We start from the raw sequence: 21,773 nt of genomic DNA on the forward strand, positions 1-21,773 counted from the left end.
GATGGGAATAACTAGTGAGGTAATCAAATTTGCTGATGACACAACATTATTGAAAGTTGTTAATTCACAAGAGGGTTGTGAAAAATTGGAAGTGGACCTTATGAGACTGGGAGATTGGGCATCCAGATGACATTTAATACGAGCAGGTGCAAAGTAATGCATGTAGGAAAGAGGAACTCAAACTATAGCTAAATGATGCAGGGTTCCACGTTAGGAGTCACCGCCCAGGAAAGAGGAAGTGAAGCCACTGTCCTTGATGGCCACTTGAGAATGGAACTCTCGACCATTGCTATTTAGTCAGCGACGAGCTGCCAGCTCTCATTACTGACGTCTTGCAGGCCCTCTCGATTGATGATCCTGCCGAGGGCGATGCCTCCTCTGTTAATCTTAGGATGGCGAGTACTAAGAAGCCTACTCGGGCCTTTCCTGTGCATGACTCCATCCAAGAGCTTATTTCAGCTCAATGGTCTGACCCCCGATGGGCCTTTGAAAGTGGCCAGGGCTATGGGTCAGCTTTACCCTCTGAGTGAGGAGCACTTGGCCCCTTTTGGGATGTCTAAAGTGGATGCGTTGGTCACAGTGGTGACAAAAAAGACCACTCTCTCAGTAGAGGGAGGGGTCACTTTGAAAGACCTACAGGACCGGAGGCTAAAATCCGTGCTAAAGTGGTCCTTTGACATTTCGGGCCTTGCCGTAAGGGCGTCTATTTGCAGTTCCTATGCAACCCGGGCATGTCTTTTCTGGTTACAACAGGCGGTGGAGCAACCCGCGGATGGTGCGGGGTCCCTCTCTGAGGTTGCCCCCAGATGGAGTCGGCCCTGTCATTTTTGGCTGAAGCCCTTTATGATCTGGTCAGAGCTTCAGCTAAGCAGATGTCTGTGGCAGTTTCTGCCCGCCACCTCCTTTGGCTACGGCATTGGGCGGCTGACATGGCCTCTAAGCAAAGGCTGGTGAGGTTACCCTTTCGGAGCCTCCTGTTATTTGGAGAGGATTTGGAGAAGATTGTTAAAGACCTAGTGGACTCTAAGCCCCAGCGGTTACCTAAGGATAGGCCTTTGCAGATTGCCCTGCTTCACCAGTGGTCTCCGATTTCCCAGGAATATCAACGCAGACTAACGTGGCTCCCTGCGTCCCAGTTCAGTATGGAGTGGTGGCTCTCCGACAGGATGCTGCGCCAAGGAATGCCGCTTGCACTTTCTTCTTGGTGCCTGGTGATAACGGATGCCAGCCTTTTGGGCTGGGGAGCGCATTGCCAGGGAAGCTATGCTCAGGGTCAGTGGACAACCGTGGAAGCGGGGTGGTCCATCAATCGCTTGGAACTGAGAGCGATATTCCAGGCTCTTATGGCCTTCCAAAAGACTCTGAAGGGGGTTGCTGTCTGGGTCCTGTCAGTCAAACGACAGCGGTGGCCTACATCAATCGTCAGGGCGGCAGTCAGTGCAGGGCGGAGGCCGCTCAGATTTGCCACTGGGCCAAACTCCACCTGCAGCTTCTGTCTGCAGCTCACATAGCAGGTCAGAGCAACGTGCAAGCCAATTTTCTCAGCAGGCACCAAATCGACCCGGCAGAATAGGAACTGGCAGAAGAAGTATTTCTTCAGATTTGTGCCAAATGGGGGACACCCGGAATGGATTTAATGGTGTCAAGTTCAAACGCCAAAGTCCCTCGCTTTTTCAGCAGAAGGAGAGATCCTTACTTTGCGGGGTTGGATGCTCTAGCTCAACCCTGGCCCTTGAGCCTCCTGTATGTGTTCCCTCCTTGGCCCTTGATAGGGCGACTCCTCCTTCAGATTCGACTACACCGGGGATTGGTGATTCTTATCGCTCCAGACTGGCCAAGGCGTCCATGGTATGCGGATCTCCGTCGGATGGTGGTGGAGGCTTCATTTCATTTGCCCCTGGTGCCAAACCTGTTGGTTCAGGGTCCGGTGTCTGTGGAGGATCCCTGCCGATTTGGTCTTCCGGCCTTGAGAGGGTGCAATTGAGAGACAAGGGCTACTCCTAACAAGGTCATATCCACTCTCTTGCAGGCCCCCAAGTGGTCCACCTCCGCAGCTTATGTTCGGATCTGGCGCAAGTTTGAGGCGTGGTGTGTTTCAAAGGCGATCTCTCCCACGTGGGCTACTGTCTCACTGGTGTTGGACCTTTTGCAGGATGACTTACAAAAAAACCTGGCTTACAATTCCCTGCGGGTTCAAGTAGCAGCATTGGCATGCTATCGAGGGAAAGTCTCTGGCTTGTCCCTTGCTGCTCATCTGGACATTGCCCGATTTCTCAGAGGGGTGCTTAGGCTCTGTCCTCCCGTGAGGGCGCCTTGCTCGGCCTGGAACCTGGGGCTGGTGTTGAAGGCTCTCCAGGGTTCGCCTTTCAAGCCGCTTAAGGGAGCTTCGGAGAAAGATGTGACTCTCAAAACAGTCTTTTTGATGGCCATGACATCGGCTAGGCGCTTGTCTGAGCTTCAGGCGCTGTCCTGTCGGGACCCTTTTCTGCACTTATCGGAGTCCGGAGTAACAGTACGTACAGTACCCTCCTTCCTCCCTAAAGTGGTCTCAGCGTTTCACCTGAACCAGCCCATTTTTCTTCCTTCCTTTTCTAGGGAAGATTTTCCGGATTCCTTTGGGCAATTACATCTTTTGGATGTCCGCAGGGCTCTGTTGCAGTATCTACAGATGTCTAATGACTTCAGGACTTCTGATCACCTTTTTGTCTTGTTGACAGGTCCTCGACGCAGGGGTCTGGCGTCTAAGGCCACTTTAGCCTGTTGGCTCAAAGAAGTAATTTTTTTCTGCATATCTGCTTTCAGGCCGGTCTCCACCTGAAGGGTTTAAGGCACATTCCACAAGAACGATTTCCTCCTCGTGGGCTGAAACGGGTGCACTCTCTCTTCAAGAGATCTGTAGTGCAGCTACTTGGGCTTCCCAGCTCTCATTTGTCCGGCATTACAGGCTGGATGTTGCAGCGAAGCGGGATGCGCTTTTTGGAGCACAAGTGCTTGCTCGCGGAGTGGCCTGTTCCCACCCTAAGTAGGGAGCGCTTTTGTCCATCCCATCAGTTAATGGATTCATCTGCTGCTGATGACAAGGAAGGGAAAATTAAGTTCTTACCTTGGTAATTTTCTTTCCTTTATCACAGCAGATGAATCCATGATCCCTCCCTGTCTGACTTTGTTTTTTGTTCAGATTTTTTATGCAGATATATATCTCATCGGGAGAAGTTGGAAACCAGTTTTCAGAATTTCTACATGCTGTTCTATTACAGGAGGTTGAGTTTGTCCCTCCTTTGTGTGGTTATTTCTCCTGTTCTGGGGTGTTGGTTCGCTGTGAGGAACGTTTATGTTATTCTACCTTTATGATTCATTCTGCTTTGGAAATTTCAAATACTGAAGGCAGAATGGGGCTAGCCATCCAAGGGTCACTGTGGTTTTTCAGTGTTCTCTATCTCCACCTGCTGGTAGACGGATACAACCCATCAGTTAATGGGTTCATCTGCTGGGACTAAAGGTATGAAAATTACCAAGGTAAGAGCCTAATTTTCCCCTGTAAGGGGGGAAGCTGACCGTAATCATACCTATGCCTCAGACTGTTGGGAGAAGGGCTTTAAATACCTCTTTAAAGTTTCTTTTGCTAGCAATCTTGTTGAAAATGGTTTTAAAATGTTTTTATCAAGATGTCTCCTTAAGCATCTGATCAGTGTTGACGAAACTATGACAGGGCACATTTTATCATATTTGGTGGACTTGCCTGAAGGCTCAGCTTAATTAGACCTCTATTAGTCCAACAAATTTTACATAAATGCCGTCCTCAATGGGCAGATTACTGCCTCTTACATCTTAAGCCTCTGACGGTTTACACTGGAGCACCACAAGCTGGCAACACAGGTGTTTACTGCTGGAAAATTGACGTTGGCTCAATCCTTGAAACGCCAATTGATGCCATTGATGTCTCAAGTTCTCCAAAAATTGGATTTTGTTTTTCAAATGTCCAAACTGACTTCACAGAGACATGGACATTTAGCTGCTTTTTCTAAAAACTTTGGCATGTTTATGAAACATGGAGATCCACTTCAACTCTGGATCTCAATCTTAACGGTTTGTGATGCATTCTTGGGAGGGGGAGGGATTTGGGCAATGGTAAGTTGGGGGGCTGGTTGTTGATTGTTTATTATTGTTTTATTGAACTTGCCTTTGTAGTGTTTGCATTGTTTTTTTTCAATAAAGCTTTGAAAACTAAAAAAAAAAAGTCACCGCTGAGGAAAAGGATCTAGGTGTCATTGATAATATGTTGAAACCCTCTGCTCAGTGTGCAGTGGTGACTAATAAAGCAAGTATAATGTTAGGAATTATTAAAAGGAATGGAAAACAAAAATGAGAATATTATAATGCAACTGCACCTCAAATACTGTATGCAATTCTGGTTGCTGCATCTCAAAAAAGATATAGTAGAATTAGAAAAGGTACAGAGAAAGGCAACGAAAATGATTAAGAAGATGGGATTACTTCCCTATGAGGAAAGGTTAAAGAGGCTAGGGCTCTTCAACTTGGAGTATGATAGAGGTATATAAAATACTGAGTGGAACGGGTGGACATGAATTGTTTACTCTTTCCAAAAATACAAGATCTAGGGGGCACGCAAAATAGCTACTAAGTAATACATTTAAAACAAATCGGAGAAAATATTTGTTAACTCAACATAAGAAACTGGGATGAACTAAGCAAAAACACACTGAACAAAATAGCACCACTCAAAATGATAAAAAGATGCAAAAAACAACCACATCCCTAGTTTAATGATGGGCTACTAGAGATGAATAAACTAATGTAGTTTTCTGACCTCCTTCTGCATCCCAGCCTCTAATCCCTGTCCCTCACGGCTTGGATTTTGAAAGCGTAGAAGTCAAACCCCTGGGATTGCCTGAGGGTGTCTCCCATACCTTGCTGGCTTCCAGGAAAGATTCCACTAAGAGGTGTTACTCTTTAAAGTGGAAGAGGTTTGCTGTCTGGTGTGAGGGCAAGTCCTTAGATCCCTTCTTTTGCCCTACACAAAAATTGCTCGAGTGCCTCTTACACCTCTCTGAGTCTGGTTTGAAAACCAACTGTAAGGGTTCATCTCTGTGCAGTTGGCGTTTATCATCACCATGTAGGAGGCGAGTCCATCTCTGTACAGCCTTTAGTTGTTTGCTTCATGAGAGGTTTGTTGCTGACAAACCCCCCCACCAAACCTCTCACTGTGTCATGGGATCTCAACATAGTCCTCACCCAGCTGATGAAAGCTCCTTTTGAGCCTCTGAATTACTGTCATCCGAAGTTTTTGACCTGGAAAGTTGTGTTTCTGGTGGCGGTCAATTCAGCTCAGAGTTGGTGAGTTTCAGCCCTAGTAGCTCATCCACCGTATACTAAATTTCATCACAACAGAATAGTCCTCCGCACACACCAGAAGTTCCTTTCTAAGGTTGTATCGGAGTTCCATCTTAACCAGTCAATTGTTCTAACATTTTTTTCCAAAACCTCATGCCCATCCTGGTGAAAGTGTACTGCATACTGACTGCAAGCAAACCTTAGTCTGTTATCTGAAGTGGACTCAAGCCCACAGACAGTCCCCCCAGCTTTTCATTTCTTTTGACCCCAACAGGTTGGGGGTGGCCATTGGCAAGCACACACTTTCAAATTGGATAGCAGATTGAATCTCCTTTGCTTGAGGATCATGTCATGGCTCACAATGTCAGAGCCATGGCTGTGTTGGCAACCCACTTGAGATCAGCCTCCATAGAGATTTGCAAGGCTGCAAAGTGGTCTTTCACACATTCACTTCCCGCTACTGTTTGGATCAGGACACCAGATGTGACAGTCAGTTTGGATAGGCAGTTCTTCAGAATTTGTTTGCTGTCTAGACTCCAACTCCACCCTCCTAGGCCCCATTTTATTCTGTTCCAGGCTGCACCTACACAACTAGTGTATATATATAATATAAGGTTGATTGAAGTTGTAGTCTTAACATTTCGAGACTAAATTATCCTAGCTTTCTTGTTTTCATTGAGCCTAGTAGCTAGAGATTTGCAGATGTGAGAATAAGAAGGCCTGCGTATCCTCGGAGAAAGCAAAGATTCTTACCTGTAGCTGGTGTTCTCCAAGGATAGCAAGCTGATTATTCTCACATACCTACTTCTGAAATTGATCCTTCCGTTTCATTTTTTTCTCTTCTCACACTTGCCTTTTTTATATACAGCAAAGATACTTATCTATAGCTGGTGTTCTCCGAGGACTTGGGAGAAACCTCTGGACCTAACCAACTTGAAATACAAAATAATCATACAAAAAAACAATTAGATGACAAATCTAAAAAAAAAAAATTGAATGATGGACCTATCAGATAGCGCCAGTATGGTCACTACACTAGCTGCATATTCAGTCCCACAACCCATATGATTTATTTATAGGATGCATCTTGTATTGGGAGTGGGATTTGATATACCACCTTTCTATGATTATAATCAAAGCGGTTTACATATGATATACAGGTACTTATTTTGTACCTTGGGCGATGGAGGTTTAAGTATCTTCTTGCCCAGAGTCATAACGAGATGCAGCAGGAATTGAACCCGTTTCCCCTGGCTCTCAGGCCACTGCACTAACCAATAGGCTACTTCCCACATTGAAGCAGATTGATCTGGTGAGCGTGAACTATAAATGCCATTTTAAATTCATCCTAAAAGGTATTTTAATTTAAATTTCACTATATTTTGTCATTGCACATCTTTTTGTGAAACCTTAACTTCGCAGACTAATTAGTCTTTGTGTGTGTGTGTCTTTATGGCCAGTGGAAGAATATGAATGAAAGTACATGCCAGTCGCTGTTTTTCATCTCTCTGCCTGATCTCCGGAAGCTCTGTGCTGTCACAGTGGTGCTGAATCCTGGAGATGCTGTTCTGAGGGATCTACAGTTAAAGATCTGTAGGTAAGTTTAAAGGCTGCAAGAGGTGGGGGAAGAGGAACATCTTTTGTTGTTGTTTTTTCTTTTTTGATTATTGAACTGAAACAAATCGTAGTGAGCCTGCAAGATGTTTATTGTTTATTAGACTTAATATACCGCCTTTCATAACAAAGTGGCGAGGTGTACAAATTAAAACAATAAAAAGTAAGGAAAGGAACTACAGTCTTAACAGGAAAGAAAAGCAGGACAAAGATAACAAAAAAAAAAAAAAACATGTAATAGGGCAAATAGACAAACTAAAGAGTGGCAAATCAGATTGAAAAAGACTCAAAAATGAAATTACAGGCCTACTATTAGCAAATTGTAATCTACCATTAAAATTGCCAATGTTACCTGAAAATTGGGGTGCAGCACTGTCGGACCAATTTTTAAAAATTAGTTTTAAGAGAGACCCAGGAACTATAGACTGGTGAGCCTGACTTCGGTGTTGGGTAAGATAGTAGAAACTATTCTATAGAAGAAATTTACTAAACATAGTTCTCTGAGGACAAACAAAAGTGCTAAATCCTCCCAGGTGCTTTTCTAGAAACCTTTTTCTTAGCCTTAGCTCCTCTGTTCTGAACCCTTAATAAATCACTCCTCAAATCACTCAGGTGCATCAAAAACGCCTCTCACAACACCTTCCTAGCACCTTGCATCTAACTCATCTACTTTCAGCTTATGTATTTATAATTATGTAAAGATTTTGTATCTAATTCATTTACTCTCAGCTTATGTATTTAAGATCATGTAATGACTTCATCATAACGACACTCTAAGCCACATTGAGCCTGCAAAAAGGTGGGATAATGTGGGGTACAAATGCAATAAATAATAATAATAATAACCAATGAGTGTTATCCTTTTCTGTCAGCGGGTAGAATTAAACTGAATTTTGCCAGTGACATCACCAGCATAAGCAGAGGTGCTCTCTGGAACAATCCAGTATTTTTCTCTACCTTCAGCAAGTGGTAGGTTGTGCTGACTGTGCTCCTGTCCCTGGCCTAGCTCCCCGCTCTGCTGGCTGCAGCCGCACAGCGTGGTCGAGCCTAGCAGCCGTTCCCAAATCACAGTCTCCGGACCATACCTGGTTGAGCTCAGATCTTGGCTCCACAGTCCCCAGTTGAACTTCTTAGTGCTACTGTTTGACACTTTGGCTCAGTCCTTAGGGGCCTTGCCTGAGGGGTGCAGGTCCCCATCCCCCCACCCTGTTTGGGTGTATTCCCCATAGGCTCCCCTGCAGCTCCCAGGCTTTCCGAAAGTGCTCACTTCAGCAGTACATACAAAAAAAAAAATCCACTGGCTTTGCAAGCTTCATGCCCTTTGTCAGGGGCTTATGCTATTGTACAGTACTAAGGGGAAGATGCACTAAAACAATCGTTAAAGCCCTTCCTTTACCGATTCCTTAGCGAATCGGTAAGAAACGGGCATGCATCAAGGAAATCGCATGCAAATGAGCTGGTCGCTGCTAGCTCATTTGCATGGGATTTCCTTCCAAGCCAGTCGGCCAGCTGAGCATGCGCAGAGCACCAAGCGTTTTGCAGGCTGCTCTGCGCATGCCAAGGACGTCCTTTATGGACTTCCTTCTCTCAAGTCTAGGCGTCTTTCACAGGTTTGCAATACTCTCTCGGGGCTGCTGTGAGGGAATCCAAGTGCTCGTCAGGGACGTCCTTCTAAAGTGCCTAACATGGACATCCTTCATTCACAAACCCCAAAATGACGTCCCTGATGAGCACTTGGACAAGACAAAAAAAAAAAAAAACCTCCTCCTGGTCTCTCTCAGCCAATCACAGCACGTTTAGCTGTCACTGGTGTCAGCTAAACACACTGTGATTGGCTGAGAGGCCATGGGTGGCATCAAGCAGAGCTGCGTTCACAAGCTGCTGGGACTTCCATGCCTCCCCCCACCCCCGAAGCAGGCAAGCTGGGAACAGGATGGCTTTCACTGGCTGCGAGTCAGCAGGACTGTTTAAAAATCACAGGAGAAAGAGAACGTTTAAATCCCTTTCCTATCAGTCCATTTGGCTTCACTAATGGAATAAAGTGTACGGAAGAAGTGTCTATCAAAGCTTTTGAATCCCGAGTTAAGAAGTACGACGTTCTTTTTTTTGTTATTTTGAGTGAAGGACATCCATAAAGGTCGTCCCTGACGAGCACTTTTTCCAAAATTTTTTTTTTTTTTGGTTAAATTTATAGAAGTCTTTAGAGGCGAACAGCCCCAACGAGAGGTGCAGACCTCCCATTAGGTTTTCCAAGGTTAGGCAATTGGAAAACGGTAGTGCATCTCATTACAATACGATTTATACACATTATAATACTAATTTGCTCATCTGCATTCCATTTTCGTTAGTTGCTACCGTGATAGGAAAATGGCTCGGAGAACTCTCTTGTACATGTCACGGTTTACTACTTGCTAGTTGAACTGGCTAGAACCAGTTTAAAAACCACGTTGCTGGCTCGTTAAGTTTAGTGCATCTGGCCCTAAGTAGGGAATTTCCCTCTAGGCACATCCTGAGAGCCAGGAACAGCAGAGATGCTGGAGCCCTGTGGAAGTGCAGTGTGCATCTATCATAGGGTAGGGCACGCTAATAGCACACGCTGTGCAGCCATCAGAGCGAGCAGATGAGCAGGGGCAGTGGTGTGCTGGAGCCAGCTCACAGCGGCTCGCAAGAACCGGTTGTTAAATTTTTTGGCATCTTGTGAGCCAGTTCTGGGAATGTGAGCCGACTTGCCTCTCCCCCCCCCCCCCCCCCCCCCCCAGAGCTGCAGGGTCACAGACTTCAGTACTCCAGGGTGCATAACTGTGTTTATTATCTACAGCCGCAGTGACCGCTCTCAGGCAGGCACAACCCAGTAAGCATGGCAGGGGGGCCACAAGTCATGCTTACTGCCGTCACAGTTCCAGCCCCAGCTGCCCGCCCTCAGCTCCCCCACAGCCCTCTTTTCATTCCTGCCGCTCTGCATTTTAAAAATCTTTTATTTCACCTCAAAATGAAAGCGGCAGCGGCAGCAGCGAAAGAAACAGGCTCGCCTCAAGCCTTCCCTTCCCTCTCAGTGTCCCACCTTCCTCTGACATATTTTCCTGTTTCTGGGAGGTAAAATAAAAGATTTAAAAAACGCAGGGCGGCAGGAATAAAAGGGGGATGTTGCAGGAGAAGAGGGCGGGCAGGTGGGGCTTGGGTTTGAACTGGAACTTGGGGGCTGAAAAGGGGGGCAGATGGGGGCTGGGGCCAGTCGCTGGACATGGATGGGATGGGAGGGGAAGATAGGGGCAAAGGAGAATCAACTGGACATGGATGAGAGAGGAGAAATCGCTGGACATGGAGGGGAGGATAGGGGTAAAGGAGAATCGCTGGATATGGAGGGGAGGGCAGGGGAGAGGAGAAATCGGTAGACATGGAAGGGAGGGTAGGGGAGACAGGAGAATTGCTGGACATGAATGGAGTGGCAGGGGACAGAGGAGAATGCTGGCTATAGATGGATGGAGGAGAGGGCAGGGGAGAGGGGAGAATTGCTAGATATGGATGGCTGGGAGAGGAGAGTTGCTGCTGGGGATGGATGGAGGAGAGGGCAGGGGAAAGAGGAGAGTTGCTGGACATGGATGGATGGCGGAGAGGGCAGAAACGCTGGACATGGAGGGTAGGAAAGACAGGAAAGAGATGTACAAACCTATGAACTGTTGCATCTAAGTTGTCATTCTTTTTTGTTGGTAGCATTTTTTAATTTAATCTCACTTATATTTTTAAACATGTTGGTTTGTGCAGCATACAGATGTACAAAGAGGAAGTACTGTTTCCATATCATCATGCTGATCAATCCATAGACTGGTGGGTTGTGTCCATCTACCAGCAGGTGGAGATAGAGAGCAAACTTTTGCCTCCCTATATGTGGTCATGTGCTGCCGGAAACTCCTCAGTATGTTCTCTATCTCAGCAGGTGGTGGTCACACACAGCAGCAGCTCTGGCTAGGCCTCCAAGCCTAATTTTTAGGTTTTGTTGAGTGCCTGGGGTTGAGGGCTCTTTTGAGCAAGTGCAAACCTGGTGGTGCCAGGTCCCTCCTTTTCTCCCCCCTCCCGCTGGCTCCGTAAAAAAAAAAAAAAAAAAATTTTGAATGTCCTTAAAGGCGTTTATTTCAACGTTTATTTAAACGTTCATTCTCCGAGGACAAGCAGGCTGCTTGTTCTCACTGATGGGTTGACGTCCTCGGCAGCCCCCTCCATCGGAAAGTTTACTAGCAAAGGCCTTTGCTAGTCCTCGCGCGCCCATGCGCACCGCGCATGCGCGGCCGTCTTCCCGCCCGAAACCGGCTCGAGCCGGCCAGTCTTCTTTCGTCCGCACTCGGTACGGTCGTGTTACGCCGTTCGTGCCCCAGAGAGTCGACCTCGCGCGTCCTTTTCGACGTGTTTTTGTCCTTTTTTTCCTTGAAAAAGTTCGGGAAGCGCTCCGGTAGTGTTCCGGAAGACCCTTTCGGGTTTTCTGCCCTTCCCGTATTTCTCAGTTTTTGCCCCGTAAGTTTTCTTTCGTTGTCGGGGTAGGCCTCTTTGGGCCTCGGTCGAGATTTTTCTCCCTCTAAATTTTGGTGCTTCAATTTTCGCCATTTCGGCTTTTGATTTCGCCGGCGTGATTTTACCGCCCATGACATCGAAGCCTTCCAGCGGCTTCAAGAAGTGCACCCAGTGCGCCCGGGTAATCTCGCTCACTGATAGGCACTCTGCGTGTCTTCAGTGTCTAGGGGCCCAGCACCGCCCTCAGAACTGCAGTCTGTGTTCCCTGTTACAAAGGCGGACTCAGGTGGCGAGATTAGCCCAGTGGAACGTTTTGTTCTCGGGCTCTTCGTCGGCATCGGCACCGGAGGCATCGAGTGCATCGACGTCGTCAGCGTCCGGACCATCTTCCTTGGCTGCCGCTCCATCGACTGCATCGAGGCATCGGACCTCTGCATCGGCGCCGAGGCATCGGGCGACTGTATCGACGTCGGTGGTACCGAGACTTCGTCTGCTGATGTCGTCGGACGGAGGTGCATCGTCAGGAGTGCAGGTGAGGGCTGTCCATTCCCCTGCTGGTGGCGGTGAGCCTTCGGGTGGGTCTCCTCCTACCCTGAGGGCTCCTGCGGTACAGCCCCCCCGGGATCGACCCTCTTCGGTCTCGGCCCCGAGGAAGCGACGGATGGATTCTACGTCCTCCTCGTCGGTGCCGGGGAGCTCCGGTGACATGCTTCGGAAGAAGTCGAAGAAGCATCGACACCGGTCTCCTCCCCATGTCGGCACCGAGAGCTCTGGGTCGCCGAGGGATTCGGCACCCAGCAGGCATCGGCACCGAGAGGACCGCTCACCCTCTGTTCAGGAGGTGTCGATGCGCTCCACTCTGGACAGCCCGGAACAGCCTCCTCGCCCGGAACAGGTTCTGACGTCGACGCCTGCATCGGCCTCTCAGCCTTTCTCTGCAGCCGCTCTAAACGAGAGCCTCCGGGCCGTTCTCCCAGAGATTCTGGGAGAGCTGTTGCGCCCTACCCCTCCGGTACCGGCGGTGCTTGCGCCTCCGGTACCGTCGAGCGTGGCGCCGGCTGGCCCATCGCCCAGGTTGAGGTCCCCGACGTCGGTACCGCGTGCGGTGCCGACCGCGGCCACCTCCCAGGAAGGCTCCCCGACTACGTCGGCGGAGGGAGCTTCGCCGATGCGGGCGAGGGAGTCTACCTCTCGACGCCCCCACCGTGGACGGGGTTCCACCGAGTCGAGCAGGGCGAGGTTGCAGACACAGGTTCGTGAACTTGTGTCTGACACCGAGGGTGAGGCCTCGTGGGAGGAAGAGGAGGACCCCAGATATTTCTCTGACGAGGAGTCTGAGGGTCTTCCTTCTGATCCCACTCCCTCTCCTGAGAGACAGCTTTCTCCTCCCGAGAGTCTGTCTTTTGCTTCCTTTGTCCGGGAGATGTCTACGGCCATCCCCTTCCCGGTGGTTGTGGAGGACGAGCCCAGGGCTGAAATGTTTGAGCTCCTGGACTATCCTTCTCCACCTAAGGAAGCGTCCACTGTTCCCTTGCACCATGTCCTGAAAAAGACATTGCTTGCGAACTGGACCAAGCCACTAAGTAATCCCCACATTCCCAAGAAGATTGAGTCCCAGTACCGGATCCATGGGGACCCAGAGCTGATGCGCACTCAGTTGCCTCATGACTCTGGAGTTGTGGATCTGGCCCTAAAGAAGGCTAAGAGTTCTAGGGAGCATGCTTCGGCGCCCCCGGGCAAAGACCCTAGAACCTTAGACTCCTTTGGGAGGAAGGCCTACCATTCTTCTATGCTCGTGGCCAAGATCCAGTCTTACCAGCTCTACACGAGCATACACATGCGGAACAATGTGCGGCAGTTGGCGGGCTTGGTTGATGCTCTTCCCCCTGAGCAAGCCAAGCCTTTTCAGGAGGTGGTCAGGCAGCTGAAGGCGTGCAGAAAATTCCTGGCCAGAGGAGTTTATGACACTTTTGATGTTGCGTCCAGGGCCGCTGCTCAAGGTGTGGTGATGCGCAGGCTCTCATGGCTGCGTGCCGCCGACCTGGAGAATAGACTCCAGCAGCGGATTGCGGACTCGCCTTGCCGTGCGGACAACATTTTTGGAGAAAAAGTCGAGCAGGTGGTAGAGTCTCTCCACCAGCGGGACACCGCATTCGACAAGTTCTCCCGCCGGCAGCCTTCAGCCTCTACCTCTACAGGTAGAAGATTTTTCGGGGGAAGGAAGACTGGTCCCTATGCTTCTGGTAAGCGTAGGTACAATCCTCCTTCCCGACAGCCTGCGGCCCAGGCTAAGCCCCAGCGCGCTCGCTCTCGTCAGCAGCGTGCGCCTCAGCAAAGCCCCGCGGCTCCCCAGCAAAAGCAAGGGGCGAGCTTTTGACTGGCTCCAGCAGAGCATAGCCGACATCCAAGTGTCAGTGCCGGGCGACCTGCCGGTCGGGGGGAGGTTGAAAGCTTTTCACCAAAGGTGGCCTCTCATAACCTCCGATCAGTGGGTTCTCCAAATAGTCCGGCAGGGATACACCCTCAATTTGGCATCAAAACCTCCAAATTGTCCACCGGGGGCTCAGTCTTACAGCTTCCAACACAAGCAGGTACTTGTAGAGGAACTCTCCGCCCTTCTCAGCGCCAATGCGGTCGAGCCCGTGCCATCCGGGCAAGAAGGGCTGGGATTCTATTCCAGGTACTTCCTTGTGGAAAAGAAAACAGGGGGGATGCGTCCCATCCTAGACCTAAGGGCCCTGAACAAATATCTCGTAAAAGAAAAGTTCAGGATGCTTTCCCTGGGCACCCTTCTCCCCATGATTCAGCAAAACGATTGGCTATGCTCTCTGGACTTGAAGGATGCCTACACACACATCCCGATACTGCCAGCTCACAGACAGTATCTGCGATTTCAGTTGGGCACACGCCACTTCCAGTACTGTATGCTACCCTTTGGGCTCGCCTCTGCGCCCAGGGTGTTCACAAAGTGCCTAGCTGTGGTAGCAGCGGCACTTCGCAGGCTGGGGGTGCACGTGTTCCCATATCTCGACGATTGGCTGGTGAAGAACACATCCGAGGCAGGAGCCCTGCAGTCCATGCAGATGACTATTCGCCTCCTGGAGCTACTGGGGTTTGTGATAAATTACCCAAAGTCCCATCTTCTCCCAGTGCAGAAACTCGAATTCATAGGAGCCCTGCTGGATTCTCGGACGGCTCGCGCCTATCTCCCAGAGGCGAGAGCCAACAACTTGTTGTCCCTCGTCTCGCGGGTGCGTGCGTCCCAGCAGATCACAGCTCGGCAGATGTTGAGATTGCTGGGCCACATGGCCTCCACAGTTCATGTGACTCCCATGGCCCGCCTTCACATGAGATCTGCTCAATGGACCCTAGCCTCCCAGTGGTATCAGGCCGCTGGGGGTCTAGAGGACGTGATCCACCTGTCCACGAGTTTTCTCAAATCCCTGTATTGGTGGACGATTTGCTCCAATTTGACTCTGGGACGTCCCTTCCAAATTCCTCAGCCACAAAAAGTGCTGACCACGGATGCGTCTCTCCTGGGATGGGGAGCTCATGTCGATGGGCTTCACACCCAAGGAAGTTGGTCCCTCCAAGAACGCGATCTACAGATCAATCTTCTGGAGTTGCGAGCGATCTGGAACGCTCTGAAGGCTTTCAGAGATCGGCTGTCCCACCAAATTATCCAAATTCAGACAGACAACCAGGTTGCCATGTACTATGTCAACAAGCAGGGGGGCACCGGATCTCGCCCCCTGTGTCAGGAAGCCGTCAGCATGTGGCTCTGGGCTCGCCGTCAAGGCATGGTGCTCCAAGCCACATATCTGGCAGGCGTAAACAACAGTCTGGCCGACAGGCTGAGCAGGATTATGCAACCTCACGAGTGGTCGCTCAATTCCCGTGTAGTGCGGCAGATCTTCCAGGTGTGGGGCACCCCCTTGGTAGATCTCTTTGCATCTCGAGCCAACCACAAAGTCCCTCAGTTCTGTTCCAGGCTTCAGGCCTCCGGCAGACTAGCATCGGATGCCTTCCTCCTGGATTGGGGGGAGGGCCTGCTGTATGCTTATCCTCCCATCCCTCTGGTGGGGAAGACTTTGTTGAAACTCAAGCAAGACCGAGGCACCATGATTCTGATTGCTCCTTTTTGGCCGCGTCAGATCTGGTTCCCCCTTCTTCTGGAGTTATCCTCCGAAGAACCGTGGAGATTGGAGTGTTTTCCGACCCTCATCACACAGGACGAGGGGGCGCTTCTGCATCCCAACCTCCAGTCTCTGGCTCTCACGGCCTGGATGTTGAGGGCGTAGACTTTGCCTCTTTGGGTCTGGCAGAGGGTGTCTCCCGCATCTTGCTTGCTTCCAGGAAAGACTCCACTAAGAGAAGTTACTTCTTCCATTGGAGGAGGTTTGCCGTCTGGTGTGACAGCAAGGCCCTAGATCCTCGCTCTTGTCCTACACAGACCCTGCTTGAATACCTTCTGCACTTGTCTGAGTCTGGTCTCAAGACCAACTCTGTAAGGGTTCACCTTAGTGCAATCAGTGCATACCATTACCGTGTGGAAGGTAAGCCGATCTCAGGACAGCCTTTAGTTGTTCGCTTCATGAGAGGTTTGCTTTTGTCAAAGCCCCCTGTCAAGCCTCCTACAGTGTCATGGGATCTCAATGTCGTTCTCACCCAGCTGATGAAACCTCCTTTTGAGCCACTGAATTCCTGCCATCTGAAGTACTTGACCTGGAAGGTCATTTTCTTGGTGGCAGTTACTTCAGCTCGTAGAGTCAGTGAGCTTCAGGCCCTGGTAGCCCAGGCCCCGTACACCAAATTTCATCATAACAGAGTAGTCCTCCGCACTCACCCTAAGTTCCTGCCAAAGGTTGTGTCGGAGTTCCATCTGAACCAGTCAATTGTCTTGCCAACATTTTTTCCCCGTCCTCATTCCTGCCCTGCTGAACGTCAGCTGCACACACTGGACTGCAAGAGAGCATTGGCCTTCTACCTGGAGCGGACACAGCCCACCAGACAGTCCGCCCAATTGTTTGTTTCTTTTGACCCCAATAGGAGGGGAGTGGCTGTAGGGAAACGCACCATATCCAATTGGCTAGCAGATTGCATTTCCTTCACTTACGCCCAGGCGGGGCTGGCTCTTGAGGGTCATGTCACGGCTCATAATGTTAGAGCCATGGCTGCGTCGGTAGCCCACTTGAAGTCAGCCTCCATTGAAGAAATTTGCAAAGCTGCGACGTGGTCATCTGTCCACACATTCACATCTCATTACTGCCTGCAGCAGGACACCCGACGCGACAGTCGGTTCGGGCAGTCAGTTCTTCAGAACCTGTTTGGGCTTTAGGATCCAACTCCACCCCCCGAGGGCCCTGTTTGTTCTGTTCCAGGCTGCACTCTCAGTTAGTTGGTAAATTTTTTAGGTCAATCTCATTAATGTCCTCGCCGTTGCGAGGCCCAATTGACCATGGTTGTTGTTTTGAGTGAGCCTGGGGGCTAGGGATACCCCATCAGTGAGAACAAGCAGCCTGCTTGTCCTCGGAGAAAGCGAATGCTACATACCTGTAGAAGGTATTCTCCGAGGACAGCAGGCTGATTGTTCTCACAAACCCGCCCGCCTCCCCTTTGGAGTTGAGTCTTCCCTTGAAGTGTATTGTCTTGCTACATACTGGACTGGCCGGCTCGAGCCGGTTTCGGGCGGGAAGACGGCCGCGCATGCGCGGTGCGCATGGGCGCGCGAGGACTAGCAAAGGCCTTTGCTAGTAAACTTTCCGATGGAGGGGGCTGCCGAGGACGTCAACCCATCAGTGAGAACAATCAGCCTGCTGTCCTCGGAGAATACCTTCTACAGGTATGTAGCATTCGCTTTGCAGCTACTCACTGGGACACCAGGTCGTTACAGCTCGGAGCGGAAAGCAGGTAATTTTTACCTTTTTATAGCGGGCAGGGGGTTACCCGATTTATCTCCTCGTGGCATATGGCGTCGGAGGGCGAGGGCGTAAAGAGTCGCTCCCCGGATCGCTTGGGCGCTTCTAGAGGGGATGCGGGGGTCTTAAAGTCTGATTCGCCCTTGTTGGGTGACAGTTTTTGTGACCGATGAGTGTCCCGGTCCTTCCTCTGGTGTGGCGGTTTTTCCCGCCATAAACGCCCATCCCCCACTCCTCGCCTCCGCCATCTTGGCCGGCCACGCGGCTCGGACGGCTTCTTCTTGGGCCGCCCTTGAGGTAGGAGACATTAATGCCATGAACGCCCTTAATTTGGGCGACGGCACAAAGGCGGCTAAAATTAAGCGCCATTTTTCCCGCGCGGCTCCTTCGCGGAGTGTCGCGCCGGACGCCATCTTGGATGCGCAACATGTCTCTCCCCCGCTCTTACGAGCGCCGGTTGAGGGTGCGTCTAGGGCTGTTGCCCAGGCTGCGGAAGTGCACAGTCTGGGGGGTTTCTCCCCCAAGTTTATTTTGCTGCTGCATCAGGCCTTCCTTATGCAGAACGCTGCCCCTGCTCCCTCGTCAGGTAAAGAGGTTGAGACCCCCGGAGGTAAACGCCCTCGGGTTGATTCCCAGGCCTTGGAGGACTTTGTCTCCTCCGATGTAGATGAGGGCAGCGTATCTGAGTTCTCCCAACGGTCCTTTGCGGATTCCTTGGAGGAGACGGATCCCTGCTCGGATGGAGCGGATGACCCCTCTGCAGCGCGACTCTTTGGCTCAGAGGATTTGCCCAACCTGTTTGTGCAGGCCATGGGCATTTTGAAGATTTCCTCTCCGGAGGACGTCTCTCCCTCAGCCCCTGTTGGCTCTGCCATTATGCTGGGGACGAAACGCCCGCCTAGAACCATCCACGTGCATGATGCCATGCACACCTTAATTTCGGCTCAATGGGATGTCCCGGAAGCGAGCCTTAAAGTGGCTAGGGCTATGTCCCGCCTCTATCCTTTGCCTGTAAGTGAACGTGAGGCCTTTCTGTGGCCTACCGTGGATTCTTTAATCCTGCGGTGACTAAGAAAACGGCGTTGCCGGTGGAAGGTGGCACGGCCCTAAAGGACGCCCAAGACAGAAGATTGGAGGCGGCCTTAAGGTCGTCCTTTGAGGTGGCTGCTTTAAGTTTGCAGGCCTCAGTTTGCGGCTCCTATGTGGCCAGGGCGTGCCTGACTATGGTGCAGCGGGCTTCCCCCTCGGATCATTCCTTGAGGGCTGATTGGCCGGCCCTGGAATCGGGCTTAGCCTATTTGGCAGACTTGCTGTATGACGTCTTGAGAGCCTCAGCTAAAGGCATGGCTCAGACAATCTCTGCGCGGCGGTGGCTTTGGCTGAAGCATTGGTCTGCTGACCACGCCTCTAAATCCCGCCTGGCTGGATTGCCTTTTAAAGGCAAGCTGCTCTTTGGGGTCGAGCTGGACAAAATCGTGACCGATCTCGGCACGTATAAGGGCAAGAAGTTACCAGAGGTCAGGGCTCGGGCTAGTACTCGCCCTGGTACCTCCAGAGGATGGTTTCAGGAAGCCCGTCGGTACCGCCCGGGCAGGTCGGGCTCCTCTGCCCCCTCTTCCTTCAAGAGGAACTTCTCCCCCAAGCAGCATTCCTTTCGCAGAGACCGCCGTCCCGGAGGTGCTCCCTCCGGTTCTCCCCCAGGGTCTCGTACCCAATGACGGGGCCTTGGTCCACGCCCCAGTGCAGATTGGAGGACGGCTGTCCTCGTTTATGGGCGAGTGGACCACAATAACTTCAGACGCTTGGGTGCTGGAAGTCATCAGAGATGGCTACAAGCTAGAGTTCTGCCGACCCTTAAAAGATGGGTTTGTACTCTCTCCCTGCAAGTCTCCGGTCAAAGCTGTGGCAGTGCAGCAGACCTTGGACATTCTGATCCGCCTGGGGGCGGTCGTTCCGGTGCCAGAAAATCAGCTTGGCAAGGGACGTTACTCCTTTTTCTTTGTGATGCCAAAGAAAGGAGGTTCTGTACGGCCTATCCTCGACCTCAAGGGGTCAATTGGGCCTTGAAAGTTCGGCACTTTCGCATGGAGACCCTCCGCTCTTTTATAGCGGCAGTGAAGGCAGGAGAGTTCCTGGCATCCTTGGGCATCAAGGAAGCGTACTTGCATATTCCCATCTGGCCTCCTCATCAACGCTTTCTGCGTTTTGCAGTACTGGGCCGACACTTCCAGTTCAGAGCCCTCCCGTTCGGGTTGGCTACTGCTCCGCGGACCTTCTCCAAAGTAATGGTGGTCATCGCGGCCTTCCTGAGGAAGGAAGGAGTTCAAATCCATCCTTATCTGGACGACTGGTTGATCCAAGCCCCCTCTTATGCAGAGTGCGGCAAAGCTGTGAACCGGGTGGTTGCTCTTTTGAGCTCCCTGGGGTGGATCATCAACTGGGAGAAAAGCCAGCTGCGCCCGACTCAGTCCCTGGAGTTTCTGGGAGTTCGATTCGACACCCAAGTGGGCAGAGTGTTCCTGCCAGACAATCGGATTGTCAAGCTTCAGGCTCAGGTGGACTAGTTCCTAGTAGCCTCTCCTATTCGGGCTTGGGACTACGTGCAGCTGTTGGGCTCTATGACGGCCACGATGGAAGTAGTGCTCTGGGCCAGGGCTAGGAGACCACTACAACAATCTCTGCTGCTGCGCTGGACTCCGATGTCGGAGGATTATGCTGTGCGCCTTCCCTTGGACCCAGCAGTGCGCAAGGCGCTGAGCTGGTGGACGCAGACAGACAAGTTGTCTGCAGGAATGCCTCTGGTGACCCCGGAGTGGATTGTCGTCACGACAGACGCCTCTTTGATGGGCTGGGGAGCCCACTGCTTGGGAAGGACAGCGCAGGGGCTCTGGTCTCCTGCAGAGGCAAGTGGTCTATCAACCTCCTGGAACTCAGAGCCATTCGGTTGGTGTTGTTGGAGTTCATTCCGGTACTGGCGTTGAAGCCTGTACGGGTCCTGTCAGATAATGCCACGGCTGTGGCCTATGTCAACCGCCAGGGAGGTACCAAGAGCGCCCCTCTAGCCAAGGAGGCTATGAATCTCTGCCAGTGGGCGGAAGCGAACCTGGAGCAGCTGTCAGCGGCCCACATTGCCAGAGTCATGAATGTCAAGGTGGACTTTCTCAGTCGCCATACCTTGGAGCCCGGAGAGTGGCAGCTATTTGCTCAGGCGTTCTTGAGCATCACGAAGCGCTGGGGCCAGCCGAGCCTAGACCTGATGGCGTCATCGGCCAATTGCCAAGTGCCGCGCTCTTTCAGCAGAGGACGGGACCCTCGCTCCCTGGGAGTAGATGCTCTTCTCCAACAGTGGCCGGCACAAGAGCTTCTCTATGTGTTCCCGCCCTGGCCCATGTTGGGCAGGGTGATAGACCAGGTGGCAAAGCATCCAGGCCGGATAATCCTGGTGGGTCCAGTCTGGCCCAGACGTCCCTGGTATGCGGACTTGATCAGGCTCTCAGTGGACCATCCTCTGCGGCTGCCAGTGGAGCAGGGCCTGTTGCATAAGGGTCCCGTGGTGATGGAGGATCCCTCCCCCTTTGGTCTTTCGGCCTGGCTATTGAGCGGCAGCGTCTGAGGAAGAAGGGCTTCTCAGACAAGGGCATCGCCACTATGCTGAGAGCGAGGAAGCGCTCTACTTTTACTGCTTACGCCAGGGTTTGGCGTACCTTTGCAGCGTGGTGAAGCAGGCTCATTTTCTTCTTTCACTGCTCCAATTTCTTCAGTGTTGGCATTCCTGCAGAAGGTCTGGAGAAAGGCCTGTCGCTCAGTTCCCTTAAAGTCCAGGTAGCGGCCCTGGCTTGCTTCAGGGGCCGCCTGAAGGGTGCTTTCCTGGCTTCGCAGCCAGATGTGGTGCGTTTTCTCAAGGGAGTTAAGCACCTGCGCCCTCCTCTGCGCTCAGTGGTGCCTGCGTGGAATCTCAACCTGGTGCTAAGAGCATTACAGAAGCCGCCTTTTGAACCCTTGTTGAGGGCATCTCTGAAAGACCTGACGTTGAAAGCAGTCTTTTTGGTGGCTATCACTTCAGCCAGAAGAGTTTCCGAGCTCCAGGCACTCTCATGTCGAGAGTGTTTTCTGCAGTTCACTGAGGCAGGAGTGGCTATTCGCACAGTGCCTTCTTTCCTGCCCAAGATTGTTTCTCGCTTCCATGTGAATCAGCAGCTCTGTCTCCCTTCCTTTCGTAGGGAGGACTCCCCAGAGGAATACTCTGCTCTTAAATATCTGGATGTGAAACGAGTCATCATCAGATACTTGGAAGTGACCAATGATTTCCAGAAATCGGATCATCTGTTTGTCCTGTTTGCAGGTCCTTGTAAGGGTCTGCAGGCTGCTAAGCCTACAGTGGCAAGA

The 21,773-nt window shown here is 51.3% G+C and overlaps 1 protein-coding gene across 1 annotated transcript in view; it reads left to right on the forward strand.

The window, feature by feature from the left end:
- The first annotated feature begins 6,821 nt into the window (after window positions 1–6,821).
- C1H18orf63 (chromosome 1 C18orf63 homolog) overlaps window positions 6,822–21,773 on the forward strand; it is a 186,323-nt gene continuing 171,371 nt past the window's right edge. Inside the window, exon 1 of the mRNA XM_030212812.1 lies at window positions 6,822–6,949. Coding sequence (XP_030068672.1) covers window positions 6,822–6,949 — 128 coding nt within the window. The remainder of the gene's footprint in view (window positions 6,950–21,773) is intronic.

Source organism: Microcaecilia unicolor, chromosome 1 (assembly GCF_901765095.1).
Source record: "Microcaecilia unicolor chromosome 1, aMicUni1.1, whole genome shotgun sequence".
In the NCBI taxonomy this organism is placed as follows: Eukaryota; Metazoa; Chordata; class Amphibia; order Gymnophiona; family Siphonopidae; genus Microcaecilia; species Microcaecilia unicolor.